General features: G+C 40.5%; 1 protein-coding gene across 1 annotated transcript in view; it reads left to right on the top strand.

Annotated features, from left to right (window-relative positions):
* Positions 1 to 464: 464 nt before the first annotated feature.
* SHTN1 (shootin 1) overlaps positions 465 to 21,008 on the top strand; it is an 83,305-nt gene continuing 62,761 nt past the window's right edge. The window contains exons 1-2 of the mRNA XM_070945311.1: positions 465 to 615; positions 11,951 to 12,003. Of these exons, the coding sequence (XP_070801412.1) occupies positions 558 to 615; positions 11,951 to 12,003 (111 nt within the window). The 5' untranslated portion in view covers positions 465 to 557. The remainder of the gene's footprint in view (positions 616 to 11,950; positions 12,004 to 21,008) is intronic.

The raw sequence follows: 21,008 nt of genomic DNA, 5'->3' as shown, positions 1-21,008 counted from the left end.
CTAATGATTTCTTCCAAAACCAATTCACTAAACTGCTCAGAAAGTTAACAAACGGTTCTCCAGAAGTGATGCGAACTGGCTGAATCCCACCACTGATTGTAGTCATACATTGAGGACTAACTGTACCCTGCGACTGGATATACCTGGAAAAAAGAAGCGAAAGAGCATACTCCCTGCCATATTTACTAACACGGGTGTAATATAACCCTGCTGAACCTAAAGCTCTATAATAATGTAGCCTCACCCTCCACCTGCTGCCTCCTTCCCGCTTCTCTGCGCCAGGACCATAAAGGCCTGCCCAGGAGCGGAGGAAAAAAGCCCCGTTGCCTCCGGCGCAAGAAAATCTGGCTTTCGCACATGCTCCAAGAGAAGGCCGGGCATGTGCAGTAGCCTGGCAAAGAGGCTGCTCGGGGATCTCTCCCAGCGCCCGCCTCAAACCTCGCCCTCTCCGCTTGCATCCAGGTGCGAGTGGCGCCACTTAGCCGCCATCGGGGCGGAGGGAAAGTGGCGTTTCCGGGTGCCCCTCCGCAAGACGCCCCGCGGGCCGGAGAGGCGAAATGAGCGGCTCCGAGGAAGAGAAGCAGCTGGAGCTCCTCAGCAGCCTGAAAGAACAAGGTAAGGCTCCTCCAAAGCCGCCGGGCTTAGTTTAAAAACAGTCCTTGGCCGGCCAGGCTTGTGAGCGGCGCGCTTTCACTTCTGCTCTCCTTTTCGGGGCGGCTCAGAAAAGCGGGGAAAAACGACGCCCAGGCGGCTTCTGTAGGCAAACGGGTCCCTTCGCCCCGGAACGGCCTTTAGCGTCTGAAAGGAATGTCAGAATCCAAGCAGCCGTGACTCTGGTGACCGGCCTTTCAGGGTGGGGTGTCACCTCGGAAGCAGCAGACATGTGGATCCCATCTCAAGACAGCTGTTCGATGACCGGCCTGGTCCTACGCAGAGATCTGCTGGATCCAGATTTCTTATTCCTCTCCTTTGCGCTCTCTCTCTCTCTGTCTGTCTATCCATCCCCGTGGGCCCGCACTGCAGGAAAATGTTGCAGTCCACCCACTTTCGTTTCTGAACGATTTAACCGAGTCTTAATTTATTTACTTGCTCAAGACTTATCAGTGTTTTTGTGTGTTTGTATGTGTGCCGGCTGACCTGGCAGTAATAATAGATTCTATCCATTGGGTGGATTTGGGATGAAATCCTATAGCATCTAGAAACACCTTCTCAGTTTATAGGTCTTCCCTCTTTCAGTTGTAAAACCCTTCACAACTGAACAAAAAATGTCCAGGGAAATTACTTAAAAACAAAAATAGAACTGAATGTGTTTTAAGACTTTGCTTCAAAATGTAACACTTCAATAGATAATACATTCCTGGGTAGGAAATTAAATTTATATCATAATTTAGGGCTTAGCAGTTTTTAATGCTTGAGCAATCCAGCTTTTTTTCATGCTTTAGGCTACAACTCTGAAAATACAGCATCCTAACTTGTGAGTTTAGGGAACAGGCAGGTGCTTAAGGGAGATCATCTGTGTGCAGTGCTCACTCAGTGACAAAATGGTGTGACTGCAGACCAGCTGATCTCTTCTTCTACCTCAGATTGTTTGTGGGGATAGCAATGGAAAGGAATGGAGAGAAGCTATGTTCTTCTTAGAAAAGAAAGTAGTATTAATGAGATAAATTCACCAGTACAATTTCAGCATTTCCCCCCTGATTTCTTGCTGTCTTGTGAGAATTAAAATTCATTTTAGACTACTCTTCAAGGCAGTAATAACTCTGTGAGTTTCAGTTAGCCTATTCTGACTTGATGCTATGTCTTATTATGGCACTTAGTACTTTAACAAAATCCATTCAAACACATATAGACCAATAAACCAATGATGGAAACCGTTTTTAGCCTAAAATCTTAAATTTAGACCAACCACTGACATGAACCCCATACAATTTTTTATCTGGGGTTTTACACTGTCTCTTAAGAAGCCTTCCAGCATCCAGATTCTCAGCTGATCCTATGTAAATCTGCAGGTGGAAGGGACAATTTCTTTTCCATAGTGCAGTGGGCTTCTCTTTTTAGTGCTGAGAAGATTGGATATGAAACTTTTCTGTTTTGTTAGTGCTGAAAGGGGTGTCTTTTCAAAACTCAGGGGCAGGGGGAAAGGCATAAGCATAGGAGAAGAGAGAAGACAGTTGTTCTCTTGCTGTTAAAAGTTGTGAAAAGGTTAACCTCCAAAGTCTTGAACTGAACTGTGATCTTTTGCAGACAAATTAATTGTTCTTCTAAGCTGCAAACTATGTCAGGGGTCCTTAACTTGAAATTTGCAGAACAGAGTCTCACAAAATAATTACTATAATGGTGTGGCCAAATATAAAAATTTATCAGTAAACAAGAAAGAACACTAGACTGCAGCTACCCATCATTTTCTTTTTAAGAATTTTTGATTTGATCAAGCATAGAGACACTGTTTAATTGGGTGCTTTGCTTTGCAGCCTGCTAGTTTCCCATTCCAGCCGCCATTCAGCATTCTGAGTCAGTTGAGATGCTCTACCTTCATCAAACTTTTTTGGTGAAATTTCTGGGAACTTTGGAATTTCTATGCAGATTTTGCCCTTGGGTGGATTTTTACATCAAGAACTGTAATCAAATAATATTTCCAGTTATTAATAACCTAAGCATAATCTAATACAAGAAGTTGTGCTTTGAAGGATTTCCAAATGGGAGCTTTTTATTGTGATAAGTAATGAATTAAGTAGAAGAAAAAACTCAAGTAGAAGAAAAACTCTACAGTCAGTTAAATATCTTCTCAAAGAAGCTCCTTAAAGGTATAGGGAGTCCTTGGCTTGTGACCACAATTGAACCCAACATTTCTGTTGTTAAGTGAGATGTTTGTTAAGTGAATTTTATTTCCTTTCTTGACACAGTTTTTAAGTGAATCCTGTAGTTAGTGACACAGTTGTTAAGTGAATCTGGCTTCCCATTGACTTTGCTTGTTCAGAAGGTGACAAAAGGTGATCACATGACCCTGGGACATTGCAACTGGCATGAATATGAGTCAGTTGCCAAATATCTGAATTTTGATCATGTGACCTTGGGGATGCTGCAACAGTTGAAAATGTGAAAAGTGGTCATAAGTCACTTTTTCCATGCTGTTGTAACTTTGAACGATCACTAAATGAACTGCTCAACGGCTACCTGTACTGATCCAGCTTTACCCCTAGTGAGCATTCAGCCTGAATATGTGTGGCTCAAAGATAGGAAAATGTGTGGCCCAAACAGGAATTGAAGGACATTCCTGATTTCTGAGACATTATGTATTATATTTTTAATTTAATAAGGATAAAAATAAGAGAAGCCATTAAAATACAATATACATAAAATTGTGCAAGTTTAAAAAGAAAAAGGGTTATTGCACTCTAGCCAACATATCCATTAAGAGTTATCTTACATTGCAACTTGTAAAATATCAAGTCCAGTTTAAGATATAAATATTAAACGATAAAGCCCATTTGCTACTTTGGAGAAGCAAATTGGAGAAGCAGCTAGGAGAAGCATCTTACCAGCGGCAACACTTCATTTAGGGAACTTTTTTGGAAGGGAAGTATGGTAGTCTCTCGTACTGGCTTCTTCAGATGTATCTCAACATGTATCTATTTACTCATACATGTATAGGATGGTCAGTGGTTCTAGGGCCAGCTTGGTCCGTACTATACATTTTTAAAATGAACATTATTTTAACATGTTGCTATTCTTTTTGAATAAGGGACAAAATGTGTTATGACATCAGTATACAAAAGCCACAACTTCTGTAGTTGTGGACAACATTGTGCTGACATACATTCATAAGAGCAATGTTGAGTGTTGACCTTGATAGAGATAGCCATATCCTTCACCAAAGCAACAAAGGGAAAACATGACTTAAGTACAAAACAAAAAGAAGACATGTGCAAAAGACTAAGGCAAATACCTCCCAAATTCACCTGACCCCAGGGGGTGGGTGGGTGGAATAAAGCAAGTCAGACTTGATGGTTCAATTAATAAAAGTAGTTTTCGCTGAGTACAATTGATTTCTTGGTTTGGTCTATATAGCAGGACTGACACACAGTGTCTGTGTATGATATCCCCATGTGTCTGTTATTTTGACACAATCTCAGTTGTAAGCCCATATTTATGGTGTGTATATAAAAGGGTTGAGTAGAATTAATGGATGTCAAACACAATTTTCATCACTTGGTAATTTAATATCTTACATGGCTATTGTCAAAACTGCACTGTAATACATTCCATATATTTATGTGAAATATACGATAGAGTGCTCTTCAAATATATCAGAATACACTGCATAAATAATGCAGGATGGTTAATAGTAGATATTTTTCCTGAAAGCTTGCTTGATGTATGAACATTGGGTTTCAGAAGAATGCATTGGGTACATCATTCTTATCTTACCTAATAGCTGGATAGGAAAGGTCCTAATCATGTAACCCTGGTACACGATTCATGGGCTTACAGGACAGAACACACATATTTGAATTGGAAAGACTTATTACCATCTCTATGATGATATAATAAAATGATATTTCAGTTCAGGTCATTGAGGGTCGTATCAGGGTTGTGTTTGACCTCAGGAGGGCCAGGAGGGGACATGGCCAAGGTAGGTGTGGCCAGCTTGACATCACTCATGTTGGGGGCACTTGTGGCCCGAGCGCTCTGCCAACGAAAACGGGCTCCCAAGCTCCGTTTTCTGCTGGGCCTGCCTCCTGCAACAATCTGCTAGCGAAAATGGAGCTTGGGAGGGCCATGCGCGGCCCTCCCAAGCTCCGTTTTTGCTGGTAGAGCCACTGTGGACCAGACCTTTGCTGTTTTCAGGGAGGCCCCATGGGCCAGATCTAAGCACCCAAAGGGCTGGAAGCGGCCTTCAGGCCTTGAGTTTGACATTCCTGCCTTAATGACTTATGTTTCTTTTTCATATAAAATCCAAAGTGATCTTCGTAGCAAGTCTGCTGTTTTGGTTGATCTAGCTATTAATCAATATGGGGGGAAAAAGAGGGAAACTAGAAAGTACATTATTGTTAGAATTTATTTATTACTAGAACTTCGTTTAAAGCACTTTTTCCTATGATAACTTTGTTGGAAATGTTTTTTCTGCTCCTTCAGTTGACAATCAGTCTCTTTATTTGCTGCAATAACACAGAAAGTTTATTCAAAATCGAAGAGAGAGAGAGAGAGGCTGAGAAGCTTATCCTTTATAGACATTTATTTTATACTTTACAAGTAAAATTTTTGTTTTCTTTCAATGAGCAGAATTCTCAAGTTCTGCAAAGAGCATACATTAGAGAGTGGAGATAATATATGGATGATGGGGACAATTAAGACTGAGGCAATAGATGCAAACCCAAAAAAAAAAAAGACCAAACTCCCCGTACCATAGTCCAGTGGTGGGTTGCTACCAGTTCACCCCAGGTCAGACGAACCAGCAGCGGCAGGCTCCACCCCCCACCCGGACATTTCTGGCATGCGCACAAGCTTCTATGCATGTGCAGAAGCATCGCGTGCGCCCACAAGCGAACCGGTAGCGGCTGAAATTGAAACCCACTACTGCCGTAGTCCCAATTTATTCCTTCTGTGCATGTTCACCATTTGTAAAACAAAATAAAAAATCTTATACCCAAGGACAAATCATAACATCATAACAAGTTTGATTCTACATATATTTTTGAAAAAAAGAGCAAGAGTTATGGGCTAGTTGTTTTGAAGTCATTTACTTGTGAGAGAGATGTACAGCAGCCAACCACCAACATCCTTAATGCCTCTTGGCTCCATTCTAACACTGCAGTTTGAAGAAGGTGAGGCATTTTTTTTATATCAGAGAAACTGGGGAAACTGAGGTTAAGAAACCATCTCTTCATGTATGGTGTTCTCAGTACAGATTGGGCCATAGTGATCTTATACGAAATAAAATAAAAACCAGAAGATACAATATACACTATGCATTTTCCTTATATAGTTTAATGAAACTAAATACATCACTAATTGCATTGACCAGTTCATCTAAAATTCATATGTGATCTGAAGGATTCCATTTGTACATTATTTGGAGCATATAAATAACTAATAGCTCTTCTAAGTCAGTTTTAGTAGCTCTTTTGAAAACAGGAGGACAGAATCAGAAAAGAAGGAGAAAGGTAATCAGAAACACAGTATAAAAATGCTATTGGACATGGGAAATGCTTATCCTGAACACCACAAACTCTTTTCATATACAGTAATTATACCTCAATGTATTTTAGGAGTCCATGAATTCATATGCACTCAGTTACAACATTTCTCAGTCTTTGGTTACCTGTAGATGTTATTTGGAAGTTTGGAAACTGCAAAACGGTAGACCTACTTTAGGATCTACATCCTCTTGTGATGACTCTTTGCTACATGAATGCATGGATTAGGCAGGTTCAACGGAGAGGATATCTAGGGTACTTGGGAAGCAGGCATTATAACCAAAACCAGCACTTTCAATTAGATTCAGACATGTATCAACCAGTGGATCCAAAAAAAAAAAAAAAAAAGAGAGAGATATAGCAGCAGTCATCTACCGTAACCCTGACTACTACATTTCAGAATTGGACCTTCTGACTCATTTTCAAAGGCATCCCCAGGTAAATTTATTACTGTAATCCAAAATGATAAGGGCATGAATTATTGTCACCAAGGCATTCCTGGGGTACATCAACCAGGATTGTGTGAAGGCATCATAGTTTTTATCTGCTTTTGCAGCAAAAGCTGCAAGTTCAGAAAAGTTCCTATATTGTGTGTCTCCTTAGTCATTTAGAGTCCTAATATGACCTTTGGAACTACAGTACAATGTTTCTGGATAAGCAATAATTCTGTTTTCAAGGAATTTATCAGAGATTGTTTATACCTATATAATATATAGTCTCCTGAAGCTGATTAAGACTTCTATAGTATCTCTAGTTGGCCTTGGGATTTGCAGTTGAACATTGCCAGTGGTCACACAATCCTTTACAAGTTTCAGAATCCATTATACAAACAAAGTATTTCTTAAGGTTTACATTTTGTGCTTTTATTACAAATATCTAAGAAATGGGGAAGACCATGATTTGAAAGCCCCCACACAATTCTGAAAGTAGGTTCCTCTTTCAGAGCTATTTCCCCCTTTTCAGTTCAATAATTTAAGAATTTGGCAGAAATTTTCTAGAGGCAACTCCTCTATTTAAACTATATTATTTTTGTGCAATGTTCCCTCCTTTACTGTATTTGCTGAGTCACTTCATGACAAATAGTTTCTCAGTCTGTTATCTTGTTATATTTATTCCCTTCCACGATATTCGTTCCATATATATTACCATCCTACTTTTCAAAATAGTTGTCCATTGCTTAGTCTTCCATTTGTGTTGTCATTTTGCAGCTTCATTGGCTTCCTGTACAATTCTTGCTGCTGAATATTTAGCTTTTAAAAATACATTAACTTTATTTTTTAAAAAAAGATTTCAAAATTTAAAAAGGTAATATTTGTATTTACAGAGAAAATGCATTTATTGACTTTTGAATGTTTAAATGCTAAATTTAATTAGAATAGTTATTTTACAGGTTTACAAGTAAGCAATAGGATGGTAACTCTTAGATATGGAGTCATAATAGATATCTAACAGACTGATAAATCTTATGAATGAATAAATGTAAGAATGAATGAATGAATGAATGGCATCATTATCATTGTCTCTTCCTAGGACTCAGTGGAAGAAATTTACCTCTGTTTAAGTTTTTTAAAAAGAGGAAATTTGGGGATTTGGTGGCTAATAGTATTTTCATACACAGTTGTATATCTCATGCATGTGTTTCAGCATAAATTGGATAGCATATTCTACCATTTTTACATCTGCCCATGTACTGAGCTAACAACAGCATCTACTGAATTAAGCGTAAGAGAATAACTCCTAGAAAGGATATGAAATCTCCAAGGATGTATAAGTTGAATGATTCCATGTGGGATCCCTTCCTGACTAAACTTTTTCAAAAATAGATAATGTTGTACTTGCCCACTGGAACAAATTGGGTATAGCATACCCAATCTTCAAAAGGACAATGGGTAGGAAACTACCTGTGACCATCCAATTAATCTGCTAGATACTTCTAAACTTTATTCTTCTTCTAAAGTTTACTTCTTAATAAATGAAAAGATTGGGAAAAAGAATTATTTATTAGTTATCCAGAATAGGCAGGTTTTCAGAAAGGGCATAGTAAATTAAATCACTGTATCATGAAGGCCCTTATTCATAAATATAACAAACATACAAAGCAATTCTATGTTGCCTTGATTGACTTTCCCTCTGCCTTCTTTAATTGATAGCTCTCACCTGTGGGACAAACTAGTTAAGATAGACCTTGATAAATCCCTACTAAAACCTAATAATTGAACTACATTTTATTTATTTATTTTATTAGTCATATTTCTATGCCGCCCACTCTCCGAGACTCTGGGCGGGTTACACCAAAGACAGTATACTAAATAGCATATTGCCCCCAACAATCTGGGTCTTCATTTTACCCACCTCGAAAGGATGGAAGGCTGAGTCAACCTTGAGCCGGTGAGATTTGATCCGCTGATCTGCTGAACTAACAGTCAGCTGAAGTAGCTGCAGTACTGCACTCTAACCACTGCGCCACCTCGGCTCATACCAGGCAGCATAAACTAGGCCCACTAGGATCCTTGTTAGACCCTATTTCAGGGGTGTCAAACTCGTGTTGACAGGGCAGTATCACGTGATGTATCACAACTTTTTTCCCCTTCGCTAAACCAGGCATGGGCGTAGCCAGCGTGTGACACCTCTGGCCTGTGGGCCGTGAGTTTGATAGCCCTGCCCTATTTTATTGGACAGAAAAGGCAAACGGCTGTTTCTTTCTTGTTTGTTTCTTATTTAACTCTTACATTAATAATACTGCTAGTGGCTATGAAATCACAAAGTTTTTCTTCCTCTCACCTAATGCATGGAAAAATTCAGGGTTAGTGCATGCCATTGGCATGGCTCTTTATTTCCTATACTGAAATTGGCTTTACAAGTTTATTGGCCATTTTAGCTGATTATTATGAAATGGAAAAATTGAGCATAAATTATAATAAAACAAAAGTAATAGATCTGGCAGGAATAATACTAAATGCAAATAGAAAATTTATGCCCAACAAATAGAGCAGTGCTCCTCTTTTAAATGCCTAGATATTACCTTTCATAAATCCCTTACGTGGAAAATACATTTAAATACTGTCTTAGCAACTGCCCCAGTAGTGAAATCTAAAATTTGTTGCTACTGGTTCTGTGGGCTTGGTGGGGGGGGTGATAATGTGACTTGGTGGGCGTGGCCAATTTTTTTTTTTTTACTTTTAAAACTATTTTTTCTACAACCTCTTCAGTGAAGATGCCTCTGATGATCCAAGCTGACTTGCCTGATCGTCAGGCATTTAAAAGAAAAAAAGCCTCTGCTGATCAGGCAAGTCAGCTGGGATCGTCAGAGCCTTTTGAAAGCATTTTTTTTACAACCACTTCGCTCTGAAGAGGTTGTAGAAAAAATGCTTTTAAAAGCCTTTGACGATCCCAGCTGAGCTGCACAATCATCAGAGGCTTTTTTTTTTACTTTTAAAAGCATTTTTTCGGCCGAAGAGGTTGTAGAAAAAATGCTTTTAAAAGTAAAAAAAAAAAAAGCCTCTGATGATTGTGTGGCTCAGCTAGGCATGGGGGTGTCCAGGGATTTTTGCCACCGGTTCTTCGAACCCCCGCCTCCATCACTACCGGATTGGGCGATACGGTCCGAACCGGGAGCATTTGACTCCTGAACTGCCCCTGATACAATGGGCACTGTTTGGAGGTTTTTGGTTCTAAATGATTCTAAAGATTGTGACCCTTATATTTAAAATATTCCAGGGCAAGGCCAGAGTCCAGATAATGTATGGGGCTGAGTTCTGGTGGTAGGATGAGAAGGTAATTGCCCAAATGGAATAATAATAATAAATTCATAAGGAAGATTTTTGAGTTTTCCCAGGGCTCCCTGCTATTTACTTAAGGGTGGAGATAGGGTTATTTTCCATTGGTATGAGAATGCATCTTGCATTGTTGGGGCACTTTAAGAAACTAGAAAGCCTTTAAGAATTCCACTTTTACAGACTCTATTTTCTCCATTTCATGGTTTGGAATTAATGGACCAAATTTTGTTGCCTGTGCTACAAATATATTCTCTACTTAACTTAACTTTTGGGTTATTCCATGTCAAATGGTCTGGGGGTCCCTGCTTGACTATCATGGATTTCAATGAAATTTTGTGTAAACATGCACACGTCCCCAATGAACATTGGTAAAGTGTTTTGTGTGCTGATGCAATACTTGTGGAGATATAGGCATTTTTGTCACACAAAATTTCATCAAAATCCGTGATGGTCGAGCGGGGCACTTTTCTGAAAAGAGACCACTTGACATGGAATGACCCTTCAAGGAACAGAGAAAATATTAGAGATTGCTTTTTGAAAGGGATGGCAATAAAGGTGCCATGTAATATAATCATACAAATTTTCATCTTAGTACTGTCACTATAAAAATATAGAAAACTTTCCCAGTACCTAGTAAATATTACCAGTGTCTCACTGACACGGGTGTGTACATCTCTTTGCTCACTGACCATGTTCTCAGCATATCTTAAAAGAAGATTTGCAAGTGTCCTGTCAAACAAGGTTTTTGGCTATTGGTCAAGTGAAGGACTTTATTCTTACAATGTCCTCCACTGCCCCATTTACAAGGAGATTAAGCCAAATGATTGATGGTAGGTGATCTCAAGGGCTGATATTTTGAACAGTTGAACTATGTTCTTGCAGATGTGTCCAACTATTATCAACCAGGTTGTTACTGTTGCTCTGCTTTCATTTAAACTTAGAAGGAAATACTTCTTTTGTAGCTCTGGTTTTATCTTGTTCTTACATCTAATATTCTTATTATTTCATTTCACAAACTCACTACTTCATTATTTTATGGTATGTTATATGATTCCTTTGATAAACAATAGTGACTTTCAATTTATATGGAAGATATATATCAAAATGAAATTAGCTGCATATGGTTTCTCCAGTAAGACCATAAAAGGATAGATATGGTCAAGCAAAAAAAAAAAAAGTACCAAAGAAGAGAATTCTCAGATTATAAAATTCCAGCAAGATATTAGTATGGTACAAAGGCAATATAAGTCTTAGATTCTGTCCTGTACTACCGTGTTTCCCCCAAAATAAGACCCTATCTTATATTTTTTTGAACCCTGAAATAAGTGCTTGGCCTTATTGCCCTGCACTCAAAAGCCCGATTGGGCTTATTATCAGGGGATGTCTTATTTTAGGGGAAACACGGTACTACGCCAGCTATTGTCATTCCTTAACAAATTATATATATCAAATTTATCCTCTCCAGGTTTGATGTACTGTCTTCAGCAATCCTAAAGGTAGATAGTGAAAGATAGTGAATACCTCTGACTACAGGACTCCTATACTGCAGAAAATGTGTGACAAGTTCAACTAAACTGTAATTTTAATAGCGACTTATGTCAGGAGTAATTAGATCCCTCATAAAAGGACTGTCAAGCAGAGGTAATGTTTGGTATATCTCTTTTCTTCTAGCAGACCATAGAACCATTGTTACCCACACATTGGTCAGATTTTGCCCGGCAACTGTGAGAACACAGCAACAAATAACGTCCAACATGAGTGACTCTTTAAAAAATAAACTTATAATTTTCTTTTTAAATTCCTTGTCATTTATTTTTATATTGCTGTTTGGATCCTCCTTTACCACTCTATTTACAAATTGTGAGGAATCTTGGGTGTATACACTGGTCTAACACTATAGTAAAATCTTAACTGAAGTTATAAAAACAAATATATTTTTTCTAAATGTATTGCTATTATTCTTCTTTGTCTTTATAGCTATTGGTGAATATGAAGATTTAAGAAAAGAAAATAAGAAAACAAAAGAAGAGGTTGGTACTCATTTTGACATGACTTGGTATTTTCATAATGTTTATTATCTACTGATTTTTATGGATCTTCTTGTTGAATATTTTGTCTTTTATCTAAAGTTGATGAGATTCTTTCTGCCATCAAATGATATTCATATCAAGGACCATTTGCAGTATTTCAATACCATCCTGACTATCAACATTTATTCCTGATATGAGGTACAGTTATGGGCAGAAAATGTAGGTCCAAGATTAGAGGTATCAAATTAACACAGAGGTGCAACTACAGAAAAGACACACCTCCAGGCATAGCTGGATGTCAATACCTGATTTATGAGAACCAGTGTGTGTCCTTCCTGCCCAATTCAATGGGATAGGTAGAAATAATGGAAGTAAGATGATCCCTCAAATGTTATGCCCCATGCCATATAGGGCTTTACAGGTAATAACCAACCCCTTGAATTACACATAGAAGCAAATTGGGAGTAGCAATGCAGCTAGGAGAACAAAGATCTACATAAGCTTAATGAGGCATACTCATAATTGTCTATGCCGCTGCATTCTGGATCAATTGAAACTTCTGAATATTCTTCAAGGGAAGCCTAATTAGAATGCATTGCGATAACCTGTTCAGGATATAAATGAAACATGAGTGCCTGTGTAGTAGCTCCCAATTCAAGAACAAGTGCAATTGGTCAACAACACAATGTTGTGTAAAGGCTCTCTGATCCTTGCTGCCATCTGCTCTTTGAACTGGAGCTGCAAGTCAAGAGGGACACCCAAACTTTACAAAGATTTTCTTGGAGAGGGACCTCATACAGAACTAAGGAAGGAAAACCACCAGATCCAGGAGACCCTAACAAATCAAAACAAATATGTCTAGCTAGGTTCAAGCCTGATCTTCCCTATTCAGATTCCCATAGCTTCCAGGCTCTGAGAAGAACTTCCACAGCAACACTGTGGGTAGAGATAGAGTTGAGTATCATAGGAGGCATCCCACCTAAGAGGACCTGTAGATCAGACCTGTCCCCTCCTATAAACACTAACTAGAAGTGACCTCGGAGGAAGGACTACCAACATAACATTGTGCCCCCAACTCCATAATCCTGGAGCTGGTCCAGAAGGATACTATTATTGATGGAAGTGAACAGAACTAAAAAATCAAGGCGAGCAAAGATGATTACACTATTTTTATCCTTCCAGATGTCATCTCCAAGTGTGGTAATGCCATTTCAGTCACATACTCTGTCCTAAAACCCAACTGGTCCAAACAATCCACTTCATACAAAGCCCTCTAAAGCAACAAGACAACTACCTTCTCAACAATTTTCCCTAAAAAGGGGAAGTTGGAGACGGTAAAAATTGCCCCAAATGGGTAGGCTGGGATGGCTTCTTAAGGAGGAGCTGTATGAAGATTCTTTGCTCTCTTAAGTATTGAACACATCACAGCATAACAAATCAATACACAATACTTCATTACTACACACACATTCTCCAACAGTTGGCCTACTGCTCTAGGTCAGTTCCAGCCTTCTAGGTTTTCAAGTTGATGTTGCCTCATAAACGTGTCTTTGATAATTAGTACTTTAATACTTAGTCTGCTAATACTCAGTCAAACAAAAGACTCGAAGTCTTTAAAGTAACACATACAGGTAGTCCTCGATTTACGATCACAGTTGAGTCCCAAATTTCTGTTGTTAAGTGAGATATTTGTTAAGTGAGTTTTGCTGTATTTTACGACCTTTCTTGCCACAGTTATTAAGCGAATTACTGCAGTTGATGTTAGTAATGGTTGTTAAGTGAACTTGGCTTCCGCATTGACTCTGTTTGTCAAAAAGTTGCAAAAGGGGATCCTCTGACCCTGGGGCACAGTAATGATCATAAGTACGAACCAGTTGCCAAAGATCTGAATTTTGATCACATGATCATGGGGATGCTTCAAAGGTTGTAACTGTGAAAAGTGGTCATAGATCACTTTTTTCAGTGCCGTTGTAACTTTTGAATGGTCACTGAATGAACTATTGTAAGTCGAGGACTACCTGTGTACAGCCTTTGCCCTTATTCAAACACTTGCATGAATTGGGGTGAGGTGCTGTTTCAGTTTGCTTGCTCTTTTTTAGCTGCTGCCAAGCTCCAGGCAAAGCTCCAAACTAATTGGATTCCGTCTGACTCTGGGATATGCTTGCTCACCATGGCTGGTGGCCCCGGCAGTTGAATAAACGTCCCCTTGCTTGCTTGTAATAGCTGCTAATACCATGGTGGCGCAGTGGTTAGAATGCAGTATTGCAGGCTAATTCTGCTGCCTGCCAACTGCCAGCAGTTTGAGTCTTTCTCGGCTAAAGGTTGACTCAGCCTTCCATCCTTCCAAGGTCAGTAAAATGAAGACCCATATCGCTGGGGGCAATATGCTGACTCTGTGAACTGCTTAGAGAGGGCTGTAAAGCGGTATATAAGTCTATTGCTGTTGCTATTCTTCAGACATCACCTCTGCTTCTTCCTCAGTAGGCCCTTTGTTTTTACCTTTCCTGCTATACACACCTTCTTTTCTCCCTCTGTCTCAGCATTTGCTTTTGTAAGCTGAAAAGACTGGGTGGGGTGAAGCTGCTCCTGGGTCAGCATGTCCTTGAAAACACCAGGGTGTGGCTCAATTAGCCAGGCAGCTGGAGCATCAGCTTGAATGTCCCTATTAGTGCAGTTCTGAGGGAATGGATGAATGCCTGAGGAGAAGGGGGGGAGAAGCAGCTTGTCTGCCAGCTACCCTAACTTTATTGCCTTACAAAGAGCAGGCAGAAATCCCAACTTCTTTCTCTCGCAAGATGAACCGTTTCTTTTTTAAGGATGGCAGAACTATCCCCTCCGTCAAGGTTTTCCGCTTGTACTTCTCCCTAAACATTGCAATGTACCACTTACATAGTTTACATAATGGATAGCTTTTCTATTGTGTTTATTTTATGCATATCTGCATTTTATGTTTTCTTAATGTTTCATTTCCTAATCGATTTGTCAGTTCCTTTTGTAAGACATTTCATGCTTTCCAGTTACGTATGCATTCAAATTACTGGATTTTTTTTCTGCAGTTTTTTTTTTATGTTATTCAATTTAGCTTTGAACAATTTTAAACGGCAAATGTGACTTCTTCAAAACAAGTACTATGGGCTTTTTTCTGTCACTGAAGGTTCAAACTTTTGTTTTGAAGAAAAAGCTATGGGTATTTCATCTGGAATATTCTCCTAATTAGGGATAGGAAGTTTTCCTCCTATTTTCTGTTGAAACTGTCCATACTATCAAGAAATCAATTAAAAGGGTGCTTTTTACAATGTCGGAATCAATATGTAAATTTCTTTTGTAACAGTTCTGTATTTTCATTTTGGCAGAGTTTAGCACTATATGCCAATAAATGGATTTTTCTATAGTTTTTAATGAAGTTATCGCAAACTTTGAACAAATATAATAACTGAATTGCTCTGTTTTGGGGGATATTTATTCATTTATTTATTTGAAACATTTATATGCCATATTAAAACCATACTCTGGGTGTTTTGCAACCAAAGGATTGTTGAAAAGAAAGGGGAGCTAAAGACTAGGTAGTACTTTGGCCCTTCATTGAAAAATGTATTTATTTATTTATTATTTATTTATTAGATTTTTATACCGCCCCCTCTCCCGAAGGACTCGGGGCGGTGAACAGCCAAAATTAAAAACATACAATATAAACAATTAAAATACGTTTAAAACAGAATTAAATCTAAAATGGCTCCCCAATTTAAAACGCCTTACCCATACCCCTATAAATAAGACGAATTTAAAATTTAAAAATTTAAAATTTCCACATTTAAAAGGGGGAAGATTTAGGCCAGGCCAGCTTGATAAAATAGAAAAGTCTTAAGCGCGTGGCGGAAGGTGCGCAGATCCGGGATCCTACGTATCTCTGGGGGGAGCTCGTTCCAAATCGTAGGTGCCCCCACAGAGAAGGCTCTCCCCCTAGGGGCCGACAGCCGACATTGTTTGGCCGACGGCACCCCTCTCTATGGGAGCGTACTGGCCGGTGGGAGGCTATTGGTGGTAGCAGGCGGTCCCGTAAATAACCAGGTCCTAAGCCATGGAGCGCTTTAAAGGTGATAACCAGAACCTTGAAGCGCACTCGGAAGACCACCGGGAGCCAGTGCAGCTCGCGCAGGAGAGGTGTCACATGGGAACTCCATGTCGCTCCCATCACCACCCGCGCGGCCGCACTCTGCGCCAGTTGGAGCCTCCGAGTGCACCTCAAGGGGAGCCCCATGTAGAGAGCATTGCAGTAGTCCAGACGAGAAGTAACGAGGGCATGAGTGACTGTGTGTAGGGAGTCCCGATCTAGATAGGGACGCAACTGGCGGATCAGGCGAACCTGATGAAAAATCCTCCCGGACACGGCTGTCACATGCTCTTCTAACGACAGCCGTGAATCCAGGAGGACACCCAGGTTGCGGGCCCTATCCGTGGGGGCCAATGATTCGCCCCCAATAGTCAGCGATGGCACTAGCTGACTATATCGGGACGTCGGAAACCACAGCCACTCGGTCTTGGATGGGTTGAGCCTGAGCCTGTTCCTCCCCATCCAGATCCGTACGGCCTCCAGGCACTGGGACATCACTTCAAGGGCATCGTTGGGGTGGTCCGGGGTGGAGATGTACAGCTGGGTGTCATCCGCGTACTGATGGTACTTCACCCCAAAACCACGGATGATCTCGCCCAGCGGCTTTACATAAATGTTGAACAAAAGGGGCGAGAGGACCGATCCCTGCGGCACCCCACATATGAGGGGCCTCGGGGTCGACCTCTGCCCCCCTGTCAACACAGACTGCGACCGGAGAAGGAGGAGAAGAACCACCTTAGTACGGTGCCTCCCACCCCCAACTCTTCCAACCGGTGCAGCATGATACCATGGTCGATGGTATCAAAAGCCGCTGAGAGGTCTAATAGGACCAGGACAGAGGAGCAGCCCCTGTCCCGAGCCCTCCAGAGATCATCAACCAAGGCGGTGGGGAAGACACCCTCACCCAATGAAGCATTGATAATCCCCTGGAGCCAGCCTCGCGTCACCTCCCGGGAAGCCAGCACTAACCAGGAGGGACACGGGTCCAACAAACATGTGGTCGCGTTCAATCTACCCAGAATCCTGTCCACGTCATCTGGGGTCACAGGATCAAACTCATCCAATGACTCTCCAATGCTGCATTTAGATTTTAAAGCAGCATTGGATTCCGTTGCATGCATCAAACTGGGGGAGAAGCTGTAGGCAATGTCAATTGTCTGATGCATGTTATACCTAATACGAATGCTACATGAAGTCATGTTGCTCAATGTAAGGTGAAATCTCCAGGGCCATCTTGCTAGTACTAATGAAACCTGCAAGAGTACCAAGTAAAGCTACATACTGGCACTATGATTCCAAGGTCCTTTCCAACTCTGTTATTCTATTCTAATGTTTATATTAACTCCATGGTAGGTCAACTCAACAACTCAAGACTTTCACTCTCCAAAATTTGCTGGGTACACTTTTCCATCTGACTGTAGCAGACAATACAGTGATATTCTCAAGGACTCTTATTGGCCTTCAACAGCACTAAGATCTCTAAGACAATGTTGCAAGGAAGACCTGCTAGAACCTAACTACTAGAAAACCAAAATTATGATAGTTGCTCAAAGGGTCCAAACTCACTTATGGAATTTTAGATGATCAGAAGAGTGAATAGTTTTCCTGTTTCAGATAGTTTACTCCTCTACTCTGCCATCAGCAAGAAAGCTAACAAGAACTTCATGGTTTAAATTGGCTCAAATTGTTTGGAGCCAAGCCAGCAGCATAGCTTTTTCATGATACTCACTTGGGTCCCTTTTCCAATTTTGCCTTCCTGGAGTTTGTACAATCAAAATTCTTAAGAATAATCCTTCAAGTCACTAGCTGCATCTCCAGTGCCACCCTGCAACTGGGGACAGGCCTCACTATGATAAAAGCTACAGGGACTTTGGCCATGCTTAGCTGTTGGTTGGGACTATTTCTCTTTCTCCTGGGTTTTACTTCCCCACCCTCCCCAACTATGAACAATGATTTCCAATCCGTGTAGATGCCAGGTAGTTGTGACTTAAAATTCATTCTTCTCCTACTTGGTTACAATCAAAACTCTTTACCATATTGTGCATAAGTCATATGTAACAATGGCCTGACCTAAAATTTCTCTCTGAGATCTGAGGTAATTTGCTTTTCTGTGGCATACCTAAAACAACTAGAACTCTCAACTCACCAAGGGCCAAAAGTCTATGGAGATTCTCAATCATTCAGATCATGATTGTCCCAAAAATGCTTTTCAAAGAACAACTGGACTTTCTTGGTTTCTTTTTTTCCCTTGAAAACATTTCACTTTTCATTCAAGAAGCTTCTTCAGTTCTTCAGGGGTAAGCAAAACGTTTTCAAGGAAAAAAATTAAGAAAGTCCAGTTGCCTTTTGAGATCACCAAGGACCATTACTTTGGCATGATGTCACATCCTTCTTTCAGTGTGCTTTGGGAATGATACAAGAAGGCTCCTTTCTCCCTTGCGCTGTTTAGAGAGTCCATTGAATGGCTTAATCCTCATGTGATTGGCCAGAGACTGAATAAGAATTTGTTTAAACACACTTCCTCTTCCTGTCTAGCCCCAGTTCCTTACTCAGTCCGGCCTTTAGAGACTTTCTTTTTTTCTATAGCTCCATTCTTTGGACTCTCTACTTTGCAGTTTCGAGGAAGCTTAACAATTTTTTCTAAAATTGAACCCTGAATGAAAGCCTGCTGAGTTACTGGCAGTTTGTGGATTCGCACTTGGCTGAGTGCCGCTCAGCTGAGCAGCGGCTTTGCCGGTGGCGATTTGCATTAACTTTCCTCGGCGTTGCCCCATTGACACGTGGAGTTCACAGCCTGCTGTTCAGAGGAGATCGCCCTACTGTAAATTGTCTGGGGAGTGCGAGGGAACCTGTGTTGTCGGCTTCGTGTTGCGGGGATCGAGAATAGCTCCATGTTGTCAGAGCTCAGCTCTCCCTCGCTTAGCCCGTTTTGCCTTTGATTCAGGAGCTGTTTTGCTGGCTCCAGCTTTGTTCGGGCTCATTTCCAGGCACAAAAGGGGCTGTTTTGCCAGCTCTGCGCCATTTTGTGGCGGATAGTTTGGGCGCTTTCTAGAGCTGTGCTGCCGGCTCTGCGCCGTTCCCACAGTAGTTTTAAGGCATCTGAGGAGTTGTTTTACTTGCTCCAAGCTGCTTTGCCGCCATTTTGAGGCGCCTGAGGGCTGTGTTGTCGGCTCAGCGCCATTTTGGTTTCACACTGTGTGAGGTGTTTTCAACCGGGACTGTTCTGCCAGCCCCGTGCCATTTGATTTCCAACTTCAGGCTTCCAGGAGCTGTTTTGTCAGCCCCACGCCTTTGTGGCACATTTTTCTAACCCAGTTGGAATTTATTTTGGCTTTACTTGTTGCAGCCACTAAGCCTTTCAAAATGGCCAACCACAGTCATTCCCCACCTAGGAGATCCAATTCTTCTTCTCAGCACAGGGGCAGATCTAAGGTCAAGCATCTTACCAGGGCCAAAACATCCACCGCTGCTACTTCTTCCTCTGCAGCAGAAAAGGATGCCAGGAGAAGGCATTTGGCCCTAACCAAGCAATTTGACAAAGCCAAAAAGCAGGCAGAAACCATCATACCACCTACCCCCCACACTTTCCCCTTGCACTGTGTGAGAGTCCATACCCTCCCTTGTTGGGGGTCCAGGACTACTATTAACTCCTTTTCCATTCAAGTTTCTGTTTCTTCAGATCCGGACTTCGTTTTAGAACTGGGGCTAGACAGGAAGAGGAGGTGTGTTTAAACAAATTCTTACTTTGGCCAATCACATGAGGATTAACCCATTCAATGGACTCTCACGCAGCGCAAGGAGAAAGAACCTTCAGGTAAGTCCAATGTTCCTTCTCAGAACAAAAATGCCCTTGTAACAATGAGGCGCATAGAAGCCATGCATCTTCCTCCAATGCTTGTTTACAACCATATGAACCTCATTCTACTATACAGCATCCAGGAGCCATGGCAGCAATTTGCATTTTCCTGTTCCTTTTGGAAATAAATTGGACTACAACATGCAGTATTTTTTGATTCTGTGTAGGAGCACTCAACGTTCATTGTAGAATGACATTTACCTCATGGTTAATGCCAAACCTTATAGATTATTTTTGGCAATGCTCCTAGTTGTTCACCATGGAGTACTTTAAAACCTAGAAGCTTATGGTCTTTAATTTACAGTCAGTCCATAATATAACTTTTTATATTCTCTACACCATTTTATATCTTCGATACCTCTGTGTCTTCTTTTATTGACTGTATTCCTTCCCCATGCCTTATGCTGGTCTATTTCAATAATAAACATTGATTTGAGTTGGTTTAATTTGACTAAAGGCAGAGGAGGGCTATGGTTTAAGAGGTAAGTGGATTACATTTTATGTGAAGCTGCATATTAAGAGAATAAGCAAGAAATAATTATATCTATTTTATACTAGGGTTTGTAATTCTTCCTCCCTTTCTGTGTATGCTTTTTGATAGCTTCTGTTGTTAATAGAAACCATCTATTTCTATTGAAGGGAAGAGGATGCTATATAAGAGTACATTTTTAGCAGACTTTTTCCCATTAAGTAAATAAAACCTGTTGATTTACAAAAAACTGTCTATGTATTCATGCCTTTCAGGTTATTAATTTGAATCTCTGACATGAATATACAAGATATCTTTTTTACTTCTACATATTCAAACATGTTTGGCTTTGTGTAGATGTTTTTGTGCATGTGAGTTAAGATTGAAGAAAGAATATTATGTAGGATATACAGCAGCTGGCATCTTTAGATTTGATAGCCTTGACCATTCATTTTAATTCTAAGATACAAAGCGTCTTTTTTTAAACAAAAATGGTAGGCATTTACATTGTCATATAAATCTTAGTTGGGTTCTGAATGAAATGTTTTAATTCTAGCTGCTCTCCAAGA

This window comes from Pituophis catenifer, unplaced genomic scaffold (genome assembly GCF_029215685.1).
Source record: "Pituophis catenifer annectens isolate HBS135680 unplaced genomic scaffold, rPitCat1.0.hap2 SCAF_6, whole genome shotgun sequence".
NCBI lineage: Eukaryota > Metazoa > Chordata > Lepidosauria > Squamata > Colubridae > Pituophis > Pituophis catenifer.
Note: the sequence above shows the minus strand (reverse complement) of the source record. Positions and strands in the feature narration are given on the sequence as shown.